We start from the raw sequence: 13,328 nt of genomic DNA, 5'->3' as shown, positions 1-13,328 counted from the left end.
TCCCCCGGGACACGGGCTCGCCGCTCCGCCCGCTGCGGCCCGCAGGTGCGTGGGCGGGGGGCACCCAGAGCGCAGAACAAGCGCTTTGCGCTCCCAGTCTCAGTCACCGGGTTTGCACGGCGCGTGGTCCCAGTTCACGTCCCAGGGCAGACGTGAGAGCCCTCCAGCCTCGAGGTGGCTCTTCCCGAGCTGCGTGCAGGACCGAAGGCCAAACCGCCCCTCACGGCTCCTGCGCACACAATCCTGCCGGGGACAGCGGTGCCCAGGGCCGGGGCCTGTGCCGAGCACCTCTGGGGCCCTGCTTCTCACCTCCATCGTCTGAAGGCCGCACAAGGCCTGTGGTGCTCCCAGGTGCCCACACCCGCCCAGCGGTTGGGAAGCAGAACGTCACACAGTTGTGAGGCTCGGCTGCCGAGGTGCGTGGCTGTGCAGTGCAGTGTCAGGCACAGAGACGGCAGGGCCGTGGCCCCATCTCCGGCAACAGCAAGCACATGGGGCTGCCCAGAGGACCTGACCAGCCCTAGGCCAAGGGAGATGCTACCGGAAGCAGTGTCAGGTCAGCACAGTCAGCCCCCAGCACAACGCAGGATATCTACAGATACACAGAGATGTGGGGGACTGCTCTCAAACCTTGCCCAGACAGTCACAACTCTTTGGCCTGTGCTAGCATCTTCTGGCTCCTTCTTTCACTGCTTGGCCAGCCAGGTGCCCAGCCCTGCTCTTATGTGTAAGATCTCTCATGAGAAATGTATAAAAGTCCCAAGAATACATAAATAAAGACTGGAAGGGACTTGGGTCAATGAGGCACAGTCATTCATCTCACAAACCACTGTATCTGATGAGGGTTTCAGGCTGAAGTTCCAGAGGCTGCTAGTGAAGACCTCCTAGAGCTCCAGAAAGCAGATGAAAGTCCAGGAGTTCCACCCTGCTGACAGAGACTTCCCATTCCTATCCCAAAAGTATTCACGGACATCAGTTAGCCAATTGTTCTTGCACCATTCACTTCCTTTAGTTTAAGTAAATGAATACCTGCCATCACTCTTTAAATTTCCAGTCTTTATTTTTGAAGGGTGAATAGACCAAGCCCACAATCCCTTTGCATCAGGACAGGCAGAACAACCCCAAGAGCTTTTTCCATGGAGCAGTTTTAACCCAAATCAAACCCTTCCTGAATATGGGTGATACTTGTCCATACTTCTTTCAAACAGGGGAAACATCAAACAGGATTCCTTGAAATGGCAATAAAAATGCCCAGACCTGAGCCTGCTCTTTGAAACTGCATACTGCACTGTGGATATGGTGTATAGACAGTGCATTCCCATTTATCTCATTTATAATCCACATTGAGTGACCTGGATGAATTGGACCATCTGGAAAGCAGAGTTACAGCCCATCTCCTCCACCCACCTGCTCTGCTCAAAATGAGACATTTGGAAATTTCAGATTGAAACCATTTACTTGTCTGTGGGATTACTCCGGCCAACATTTTCCACATGGGAGCAGCTGAAAATCATCCTGATGAGCCCCTGCAGCCCAGAGAAGACTTGTCAGAAACAACCCCCCAAAACACATCAATAAAAGCAAGGAGCACAGGTTGGCTGCTCTCCTCTTCACATGCCTCATTCAAAGTGTACCTCAGGCTCCTTCTCACCCATCCTGGATGAGAGCACTGATCAGGACAATGTCAACCACGGCGGTTCCTTCTGACAGTGCAAACACAACCATATATACCCAGAGCTGTCTTGTCCCAGCATGCTGAGGCAGGTGGGATGCAAACCTTTGGGGTTGATCCTGCAGAACCTCAGGGCAAGCACAGCCTCTCTCTCTACATGGCTAACAGATCAAAACCAAACCCCCACCCCCATAAATTTTGGCAGAGTAGTGCTTGGAGAACTTGCCGGTGCCTGCCTCAGGGGACCCCTTCACACATCCTCGCACAAGAGGTGCTCCAGAGTAGAACCAAGTGTGGTCTCCGCTGCTCTGCTGCAGGTAAACAACGCTTGAGAGTCCTCAGAAAGATGCTCTGGGCTTAGTCTCCTGGGAGCAGGTGTCTCCCTGCTTCCTGCACGTGGCTGACAGCTCCCTGAATGCAAAGTCTCCGAACCCTTCTGCTGAGGAGAGCATCAATTTTTGTTTCACTAATTCAAAACAAATGCCTATGACTGACAGTGAAGCCTTTGCCTGTGATCAGTTGTGGGCACCTCTAGGTCCTGCTGCTGGGCAGTGACGATCCTCTGCAAGTGTCCCAGCTCTGCCCCTGCCCCCTGATCCCACAGCCTGTGTTGCTGACATTACTTCAAAGCTGAAATTTTCAAGAATGTTTTGATGGCGAAGCTGGGGCACTAATGAGCCCCCGTGCAAGGGGCAGCAACACAAATGAGACCCATGCTGGAATTCAGTCTGAGACAGAAATGGTTTTCTTGCCATTCATTCTCCTCCCAGTGTTTCAGGGCATGTGTCACCATGTGTTTGAGCACGGCAGCATCCACACACATCCAAACTGAGTCACGTCTGCTCCCTGCTTCCAGAGATTCCCTCTGACCATTGCAGATGCAGGGACATCTCAAAGCAAGCATGTTTAATCGAGGGAGAGCAAGGGGCTGGGCTTCTGGGTTACAGCATATGAATGCTGGAGCAGTAATGACATTTCATGTCTTCTTAAAAGGATTGAGAATCTGCCCCACAGACCCCCCCCCCCTCCCCCCCATCCCAGCACCAGCTGGGAGGACTGGAACTGAGCACTGAAAAGACACAAAATCTTCCTTGTTTCAGGTGTTCAGAATATGGCAAATGACTTCATCACCCAAAATAAATGGTGATCACAAATAAACGTGATCTGGAACATTGTCCTGAGCTGTTAAAATAGCACAGAAATTAAACTGGCAACAGGGCTGTAGCAAGCAGGCTGTTGCTGCATTTCCCTGCAGACAAATGGCAAAGTACCTGCTGAGTCACTGGATGGAGCCTAACAGGTTTAACAGTGGAAAATCAAGAACACAACCTAAACTCCAAATTAGATAGTCTAGAAACACTCCGAGTTTTAAGTGTGCGTTTTGGGCATGCTCACTCTGTGATTATGAATGTATATTGTATCAGCACTGACGCTGCCCCCACCACCCCAAACAGTTGCTCAATGAGATTAGAGTCCTCCAGCAGTGCTAATTAGTGCTTACGAAAGCAGGGATTTTCCCAAGCCCTCGGGACTGCTGCCTGGAGGTGAGGATGCTCCCGGGTCTGGGGGGTTCGCGCATTAACGTTCCTGCCCCGCTGCTTTGACAAAAAAGTTCTTCCCTTTGTCCTCCCGAGGGGCTGCCCGGGTTCTGCCTGGGTTCTGCAGGTGAGGAGGAGGTGCGGGGAGTAAGGGCAGGGGAGATCTGGTCTCCTAAGCACCACTGTAAGGGGATTGTTCAGAACGCCGCTGTCCCATGATGAGAGACACCCGCTGCCTCCAGCTGGGGACAGCGCCAGGGTGACATTTGTGAGACACCAGCAGGAGATTGTTGGCAGCTCCAGAGGGAGTCAGGCTGGCTTGAACAAAACATGCCGGTTCTCATTCAGTAACCAGACAGGTTCTAAGACAGCTCCAGGAAAACCAGTTACAAACCCTTTCACACCTGGACAGTGCATTCCCCTGCAGAACAAACACCTGGCCTTGCTTAGGAGGAGATTTGGGCCCAGGGACACAGGAACAGCATTGCAGAGCCTGCAGCCTCACAGGAGCTCTGCTGCTTACAAGAACAATGAAATGCCTGTGAAAAAACCACAATGTAATTTCAAAATTAAAAAAGGAAAACAGCACAAAAGGCTTGTGGAGCAGCTCGTTAAAATGAGAAGAAACACGAGGCAATGGGACAAGCAGTGGTGACTCCAGGACACCCAGCATCCATGCTGGGGACTCCGTAAGCCACTGCCTGGGATGACATAATGCTTTATGCAGGGGAGCTCGGGAAGGAGGAATGTGCCTGTCTGCTTTTCCACCTTCCCTCACATTACCCTGCCAAGGTAAGGCTTGTGAAAGTTGGGCTTACCGATTTTGCCTGAAAAGAGGGTATTTACATCCTTAAGAGCATCTGGCATATATCTGTATTTCATCTTCCTTTCAAAGGATAATGCAGCTTCTAAAAATTCCCTCCAAGAGCTATTATGATTTTATGTTGCTCCTGATACAATAAACAATTTGTCAGGCTCCAGACATTTTGTGAAGAAGCCAGCATGGCAATTTACATCTTGCAGAGGGGAACCTGAAGCAGCACAGCTTTCCTAGCAGCAACCAAGAAACCCCTGGAGACATCCACACTGGCCCTGAAGCCTCCACACTGCAATGCCCCCATTCTTACACACAAGATCTTCTTACATCACAAGATGACCCAACCCTCTGGTAATCTTCTGCCTGGAAGTGTTTAGAAACCTGACCATGCCACCCATCGTGGTTTTAAAGTGCCAGTCTTCACAAGTGTAAGAAACTGGCACCGCGTTCATGAGAGCTCAACTTCTTTCTTCTTTTAAAGAGCTAGAAAATACTATATTTACTATACATATATGATGTGTATGCTATACTTGCTCTATAGAAAATATTATCATTACTAAAGCAGAGGAAGTCCACAGCAACATGGGCGCTGATCTGTATTTTTTAGCAGGCTCAGCCCAGTCTCCCTCAAGGACCATACTGCTGAAAGGACAGTGTGCTGGTTTCATCCATCTGTACAGTGTGAACTGCTAAGGCAATCTCTTAGTAATTCATTACCTCTTTTCATGCACTACTCCTCTCTGAAATATATCCTGATTTCCCACATGTACAGAAATGGTGGAACATAAAACATAAGACTGTGCTAATGGATGAGTATAGTGGCCTTCTGTGAGGTAATGCTTTGTTAATCAATAAAAATAAAAAGCAGAAATATAAAAAATTGCTAATTTGGAACTTCCCTTGTGTTAAAGAAGGCACAAAGCAGCTCTGGACAACGATGTTCCAATCCACCGTGTTCCCCTCCTCTGGGACACCAGCAGCCTCCCAGTGTTTCCCTCAGGCTGCAGCAGCTTGTGTCAGCCCTGAAGCCCCTCAGAAGCCAGCTGGCAGGGCCACTCTTTGGGAAATTCCAGTCCCCATCTGCTGGGGACTTTTATATTGCATTTATCCCTCTGGACTGGCATCCTCCTGTCTGTGAAAGAAGTTCTGCACTTTACCAACTGAAATTCAGGTTCAACAAAACCACAATAGTTGGGGTTTTTTCCAATTTATGCTGCAGGAGCAATGGTATCAGTCCCACTACAGATCCAGGTGTCAGTAAAGGTGTTTTAAATCCCTGCCCCACACTACATGTGTTATTCCCATTCCTGTTCCTCCATGGTTCCTGCATGGTTCTGCATGGTTCAGCATTCAGAAGGAAACTGTCGATGCCTCGTTTGGTTGTGTACTCAAACACCATAGTGACATTCCCAAATTTCTGCAGCTACCGCAGACAGTGGACAAGTAACCAGCCAGGCAGCCCTGTCCTGAACAAGGATTGACACTGACTGGCTTCTAATACAGATTTTAAACCACAGAATGGTTTGGGTTGCAAGGGAAATCAAAGAGCATCTCATTCCAACTCCCTGCCATAGGCAGTGACACCTCCCACTAGACCAGGTTGCTCAAGGCCAGCCTAGCTTTGAACACTTTCAGGGAAGAGGCATCCACAACTTCCCTGGCAACCTGTTCCAGTGCCTCAACATTCTCACAGTAAAGAATTTCTTCCATGAGGCATTTTGCTAGAGAAGGAATTCAGTACCAGGAGCATTAATAAATGCTCCTCAGGCTTTACAAATCAGAAGTAGGGGGGAGGAGAGAAACAGCAAAACAAATAAAAAATTCAATCAATTTACTCTTTTAAAAATTAAGTTTTAAAGCTTACAAAATACATTATCATTGTTTAAATGTCATGAGAAATTTGGATTACTTTAGGTAAACAGAACATGAAAATATCAAAAAATGAAATTGAAATCCAGAGACATACCACATGCATCAGGCTGTCCCCTCTACAGGAAAGTGGGAACTTTGTCACCTCATTGTAGTGACACAAGCCAAAAATGAGATGGTGACCACATCTCAAAGGGCAAAAAACCCTTTTCAGTCGAGTAGGTAAAAATGCACCAACAAATCTCCCTGCAGCCACCAGCCCTTTCACATCTCAGGTTTGTGACAAACACTGACAGATTTCACCCTGGAACACAGCAGTTACACTTTCCAGGTTTCTAATGTTGTTCTGAAATGGATAATGTAATTGCCAGATATGGAAAAGAAGTCACTTGATCCTGCTGAGGCTGAGGAAAGTTTTGAGTGATGAAATCCTTGACTAGACCATAAAAACAAGAGGTCTGCTCTTGTGCAGGGCGACATTTCAGAGGATCCATGTATGGAAATTGAAGAATCTTCTGGCTGGAAACCAAACTGCAAAAGCCTTGTAATGTATTTATTCCTCATTCATAGGCAGCTGCCCATAGTTAAAGACCAAAGCCTCTTGTCATTCTGCACACAAGGTACAACACCTGCTTCATAGCTCACTTAAAACATCTGAGCCTGAGCTGCAACGTTTCACCTTTGGTCTCCTTGACATCCCCCTCAACAAGCTACTCCTTGCCCAGAAACAAGCAACTTCTTTGCAATGGGAAGCAGCATTCACCTCTGTTTTATTTCTGAATGTATTATCTGATTAACCCCCTAAAACACATCAGCTGCACAAGCCACTGCTCCTGTTTCTTCTTTCTGGGTCTCTGATGAACTGGAGCCAGCAATGCAAGCCTGGCATGCCCTGGGCAGCCACCATGGTCCAGGGCAACCTTCTGGCATGCGTGAGTGCAAACCTCTCCCCCAGGTAAATCACAGAACTCTGCTGGACTTCTAAGGTACTTTAAAAGAAACTTCTCATTTTAAAGAGGTCTTTACCTTTGCCCTTGTAAAATTCCATGGACCTGTTCCTCCAGCAGCCCCATGCCCAAGTTCTCCCCAACATGGTGTCACTTGCAAACATGTTAAGAGTGCACCGCGTTGTCTCCTTCAGGTCACTGACAAAACAGCATTCCTTTTGTCACCAGACTCTACCTGGAGGTCAGCCTGTTACACACTGAGGACCACTCCCTCTGAGCCCAATCCAATAGTGAGTGCTTTACCCAGCCCACAACACCCTGAACCTTAACATCAAAACAGGATGGAAACAGTGTTGAAAGGCTTGCTGAAGTGAGGTAAAAACATACACTGCTCTCTCCTCATCCACAAATTCAGTCACTTTATCACACAGGGCAATCCTGGTGGTCAGGTGTGACTGACTCCAGTAAATCCATACATTTCTGCAGACCATTCCCAACCACTTCTCTTCTGTGTGCCCAGAACATGTTCCTGGAGGACTCCCTGTGTGACTTTCCACGCACAGAAGCAAGGATGGCTCCCTGCAGTTTCCTATGTTGTGTCCCAGGCCTTGCTTGAAGAGGGGGCAACACTTGCTTTCCTCCAGCCACAAGAAATGTCCCTGCTCTCCATTAAAGATGGTCATGAAAGATGTCCCAGAAGCCTTGTGAGGGCATCAGCAGGTTCCCTCCATCTCGGATGGGCTCCATCAGGCCCTGTGAATTTGTATGGACTGAGCCCTCTAAAGTAACCCCTGCCTTGATCCTTACCCACTGCTCCTGCCTCTTCTCCTCATTCTACGTCCTCACATGGACCTTGGAAATCAGGTTGGTCATGAGACAATGGAGGCTCTGGGTACTGTGTCTACTGTCACTAAATCACCCAGCAATAGCTCCCCATTTTCCTCGTCCAGCACCTAACTCCTGAAAGACAGAGGGGAATGGTCTGGAATAGTCAGAGGAATGTGTGTCACATTCAGTCCTAACAATATGAAGAAGTCAAATAGGAGTTCTAAGGGATTGCTGTGGGGCTACAAGTGGGAAACAGGTGCGTATTTTCTATTTCCACCCCAGACCCCTCCAAGGACATTCATTACATGTAATACTGTCGGAAAGAAGTCATCATAAAGCAGGTCCTGGCAGCAATGGAAACGCCCAAACCTTAGAACCTGGCAGTGACAGATGCCTTCCCAGATATCCTACAAATCCAACAACATCTGGTATCAGTAAGCATTATGGATGTATTATTTATCTGAATGCAAAGTGTTTATACATTACTTCTGACTGCAAATTGTATGTTGTTTATTGTTATTATTGCTACTAATGATATACAAATATCACTCATTTTTGCTTTGTCTCTGATATTCCTGACACAGCTGGCAACTATAAAAGTTGGCAAACTCTGAAGAAATTAAGAATTTGTACAATGTTTTAATTAACACACATCTAATGTTTTAGACTTGCAAGCATCCTTCCTGCTTTTCATATCAATTTCTTCAGAACCACTATTTATAAACCACTGGGGTTTTTTTCCCCAGCTAGTGACCACCCGGATTTTACAGAATCCATGGAAAATAATGACTCTGAAACAGCCCTGAAACATGGTCCTGTTTGACTACAGATCAACAGCTTTGTTATGGTTCTTGCTGCTCATTCCTACCCTGCCTATAAGAGCAGGTACGGGGTTCCTGGGGAAAGCAGCACTTGCCAGCTGCACGTAGGGCTGCCCTTGGTGCCATCTCGTGGTGGTCTGCAGGAGATCCTGGGGCATTCACAGAAGTAATTGTGTTCTAGTGCTCTTCAGTTCATTAAACTGATGTGAAAACTGGGTTAGTACATGCTAATCCACACCTTGGACTAAGAGATAGGGACTTATGTGGTTTAATCACTGTTTCTACTTGCATTTCTGATGTTTGCACTTTGCTTGATAATTGCTCCCTCTACAGTACTTTCATGTCAGAAGCACTTTTTTTTTAAATGTAGCAATCTAAAAAGTGCTAATATCACTACAAATAAGTAAGAGCCTCTCAAACCCTTAATAACTAAGTCTTAAAAGTCTAGAATAGCAAGCAGGAAACAGAAAAGCCTAGAACAGAAAGCAAGCCCAGCACATAATCACAATGTTGTTCCCGAGTATTAAGTTTTCCTTGTGGTTTAATCCCTTGCCTTTTCCACATCTGTGGTTTCTCATTTAAAACTCTTTATCTTCCCAGCTAAAGGCTACTCTAACCACCACCCCATCCTCATTTCTGCACCTGACCTGTTGCATGCAAGTATCCCCATGGTCAGAGCCTTACAAGAATATTTAGGTATCAAGAATTTTCTGAAGTTTTCTGGCCTTACAACATAGGTAGACAATGTTGGGATTAAGAGCTCTACTTAGCACTATATGAAACCCAGAATTCGCTTCAAGCCTGCAATTTTAATTTGACTTTACAACAGACTCAGGCAAGAAGGCAGAAAAAGCCACTTACAAAGTGTTGAGCAGTGCATTTACCATCCAGGATGCTCAGAACAAGAGCCCATCTTGCCAGTTTTAAGCCTTTGTGTTTTGGCAGACTGCTGCCCTGCTGCGGGTCAGTGCAGTAACAAAGGAAACACTCCCATGCACTCCTATTTCCAGCTTGGTTGTTTTCCTAAATTCTGTTTGGATGTTTCTTTTATCATGGTTTTGGTACATGATGGTAACCAACTTCAAAATCTATGCCTAAATCAAGTGCAAATGCATTCTGCTCAGCCTGACTCTTTCCCAGCAACAAACTTCTAAAGAAAAAGTGCAGATAGTTTTTGGCAGTGAAGGGCTTGTGGAGACTGACTCCAGAAGCCCCCTGTTTGGAAGTAAGTTCATCAAAGTCTCGTAACAAGATGTGGCAAGGCCAGTCAGTGACTACACTACACCACGGGTGAAATCTTGTCACATAAATGATGTCAGAAGAATGGCAGCCAATACTTTTGTTTGACTCCAGACCTGAACTTTATCAATGATGACTAACCACGAGGCCATGCAATAAAGTCAGAGTTTTCCTTGGCATTAGTGGGAGTTAACACCTTTCAAATATAGTTTGCTTTATTAACCTTTTCACAACAGCTCAGCTCATGCTTCCGTGCATAAAAAGGCTTTTGCTTATGAGCACGTCGACCCCTCTCCTCATCCAGTGGAGCAGCAGGTTCAGCAGTGTGAGATGCCAGAAAGAGATGTTATTTTGTGCTTAAACACAGATCCAGACCCTGCCCTGTGCTCTAGGAAGAACAGGAGATCATTTCTGGGTACATTTTAAGCACTCTAGATTAAGTTAAAGATTTATGGATGTGGCCTTGAACTGAGGTAACTACAAACATAAGGGACAAATCTTAAAGCTTTTCTTCTGCCAGGAAAAGTAAGAATCTCTCTTGGACTGTCAGCTAAACCCTAACTGTAGTAAGGTGGCAATTTGTAAATTCACAGTCAATGCAAGGCATATGGATCAGGACTAGTTTTAAAAAGACTGACAATGTCCTTATTATATTTTTTTCAAGCACCACACTAGGGCCAGAAGGATCATTTTTCATCATTTCTTTCAGCTACAATGATTACAAAAGCAAATACCTTCAGCTGTTTTGAACTCACAACCACCTAGATCACCACTGCAGGCCAAATATCCCTATTACTTTTCTAAATATTTACTTCACGTCTGAAGAGTAGGATCCAAATGCCTACATTTAACATCTCCTTTAAGTGCCACAGTCTTGAAAAGAGCTGGTAACATCACACAGAGATTTCTCCGCACATTCTCTCCAACAGAAGGCTTAAAAAACACACGCACATGTCTAAGTTAATAAACTTTGCACAGCAGCTGCTGGTGGTCCCAGGGTTGTTTATTTTGTTTGTAAGGTTCCCCATGTTTACAATGTGGCTTAGCAGGTGTAAGTTCCTTAGCATCAACCTCCTGTAAGTTATCCATCTCTGCACATGGAGCTCTACCACCTTCTCTACCAGTTATGAAGAGCTGCATGTTAAAAAAACTGATCTATGTAACACACTACTATTTAAAGCCATTCTACCATGAGTGAAAGGTTAAAAAAAAGGGAAAATATTATCAAAGCTAAAGATACGTTCATTTCACAAGTTTGGTCTCAGCACACGTGCTGTAATCTGTTGTTTTAACGCATTCTAATGCCACATATTCAGTGATTTAACTCCAGAGAGCCTTACATAGTTAAGAAAGCACGTGGTGTTTGCCACAGGCTGTAATTTCTTACATTCGACTTGAAAAAATGCAATGCATCTCCCAAATGTGTTTCCACTGTAACTTCTTGTTTGGATCTTGCACACACTCCTCCTAAGTAGCCTTTCATCAACTAACAAATCCACCGGGGAAGGGAAGCTACCTGCTCTCTCAAAACTGCATTACACAAGCTAATCTAAATTACCTTTAAAAAACTTAAATTCCTCTGTTATGCCTGGCAGTAGCTTAAATTCAAGTTTTAATGCCTTGCTGCTGTAAAGGTACCTGGAACTTGCTTCAACCCTGTTTTCTCAGGAGACACTTTCAGATTTATGGCAAAGCACTTGACAGTGAGCATAGCCTGAAAACACAAGGATTGTTGATTGGACCACTGACTACACATTTCAAGCCAAAGCAAACATCAGCTTTTGTCATCTGTCATGACTTAAGTTGAAATGTTGCTTGAAAGTAGTTTCTTTACTTCCAAGCTTGAGGAAAATGCTGTTGCAGACACATGTTACTATTCCCTAGCTGGGTTCCATCACTCCCTTCACCCCACTACCCCCCAAAAATGCAGGTTTTGGAAGAGATTCAGAAAGAGGCAGTGTGCTTACCCCCCGAAAATGGTTAGATCATCTTTAATTCTAGCACCTGAAGTTATACAAGGGTTTGCTTAATACTCAAGTTTCAAAGAACTGTTGGACACATTCAGTTAAGGTGACAACTGTGCAATACCACTCAGTGTTTCAAGATCAGGGACCATACTCTTGAATTGTTTAAACACAATCCACAGAACTCAAAATTAAACAACCATCCACAGTTTAACTAAACAATCAGTTAAAAGTCTTACAGTTTAATATAATTCACATAATGGTCAGTCCTTAGTAAGGGATACTGAAATTCATTAAAACAACACTAGATTTTACTCTATAGGTGTGCTGGGCAGGCACATAATTGGCCATTCTTGGGTATAACCGGGAGAGTAAGGAGAAATTTACCACAGTTTGGCAAATCCCACATTTTGTCAGTTAAAAGTGAACTGTGAGAATTAAATACTCATCTTTACATATACACAAGTTATGCTGTGAAAGCATATTTGCTTACAAACATATAAAAATACTTGTTAACTAGTTTGATAAGAAAATAATGTATAAAAGTATATAGCAAAAACATTTAATCATCTCTGACAATGGAAAGATCAAATTCATTTTTATATCACATGAAACAAAAACAGCTACAATTTTAGTTTTCCTTAATCCCTTACCCAGAAATACAAAGGAAGACACAATTTGTTTTCAAACGTCATGTGAAATTTCTTAATAAGCTGAAATGCCTCAATCCAGAATGAGCTCAGGTATTTGGCCATATCCTAATAGTAGTAATAATCATCCTGTAGCTGTTCTGGATTCAAAAAATAAATACAGTAGAATGTTTTGGCCACCGAAATAAAACTGCAGCGTAAATGAGAGATGAAAATTTTTGTTGACAATAAAATTCAGTGTAGGTTTCTTAAGGCTAGCTGAATACTCAAGTCTAACTTAACTGAGGGCAGAAACAAAAAGAAAAAAAAAAAAGCCAATCCACCCCTTTTTTAAAAAGTATTCTTTATACTCCAATATAGGTCTCTGTAATAGCTAATGAAATGTCAGAAGTAAAAATAAATTAATTCACAAGAGACAACTTATGCATCACTTCAACACCTCGTCCTACACGGTTTTGTTTCATCTCCTTTGCGAATAAAACTCCACAAGGTACAAGCTCTGAAGGGAGAGAAGGAAGGAACTGTGGTATTAGAGAAGCAGCCTTAGTGTTTTGGTTTGAAGTCTGCCCCAGGATGACCGAGTCTTCTTCAAGAACTATTCTGCCAGCTTCTTGGACTAAGGCTATTCTGGTGACCGCTTTTAGGACATGCATGTATAAGGCTAGACCAATACCAGAAGTGATGTAAAATGATGGAAAGAAAAAAAATTATCTGGCAGTTGATAGCTTGGTTCTTGGGATTCTCAGAAAATAACACAATGGCAGCCTTTCTTGTCTTTTTCTTTCCGTGTTGGCTCTGGTGAAGGAGGGCACTCTTGTTCCTGAAATTTCCTGGAAACAGGTATTTCTAATTAAATTCATAGAATAATTTTCAGGTAAATAAACACAACTACATTCAACATTTTCTTTTTATATTTTCATAGGGAACGCACTTCCTTTTTACATTCGAATCACTGATAAAATAAGTGATAGTTTTTGAGTTCA

At 44.5% G+C, this 13,328-nt stretch overlaps 1 protein-coding gene across 1 annotated transcript in view; it reads right to left on the bottom strand.

The window, feature by feature from the left end:
• Positions 1-11,707: 11,707 nt before the first annotated feature.
• RRAS2 (RAS related 2) overlaps positions 11,708-13,328 on the bottom strand; it is a 43,095-nt gene continuing 41,474 nt past the window's right edge. The window contains exon 6 of the mRNA XM_040067244.1: positions 11,708-13,175. Coding sequence (XP_039923178.1) covers positions 13,088-13,175 — 88 coding nt within the window. The 3' untranslated portion in view covers positions 11,708-13,087. The remainder of the gene's footprint in view (positions 13,176-13,328) is intronic.

Source organism: Hirundo rustica, chromosome 6 (assembly GCF_015227805.2).
Source record: "Hirundo rustica isolate bHirRus1 chromosome 6, bHirRus1.pri.v3, whole genome shotgun sequence".
Taxonomy (NCBI): Eukaryota; Metazoa; Chordata; class Aves; order Passeriformes; family Hirundinidae; genus Hirundo; species Hirundo rustica.
This window is presented reverse-complemented; position numbering and strand designations above follow the sequence as displayed.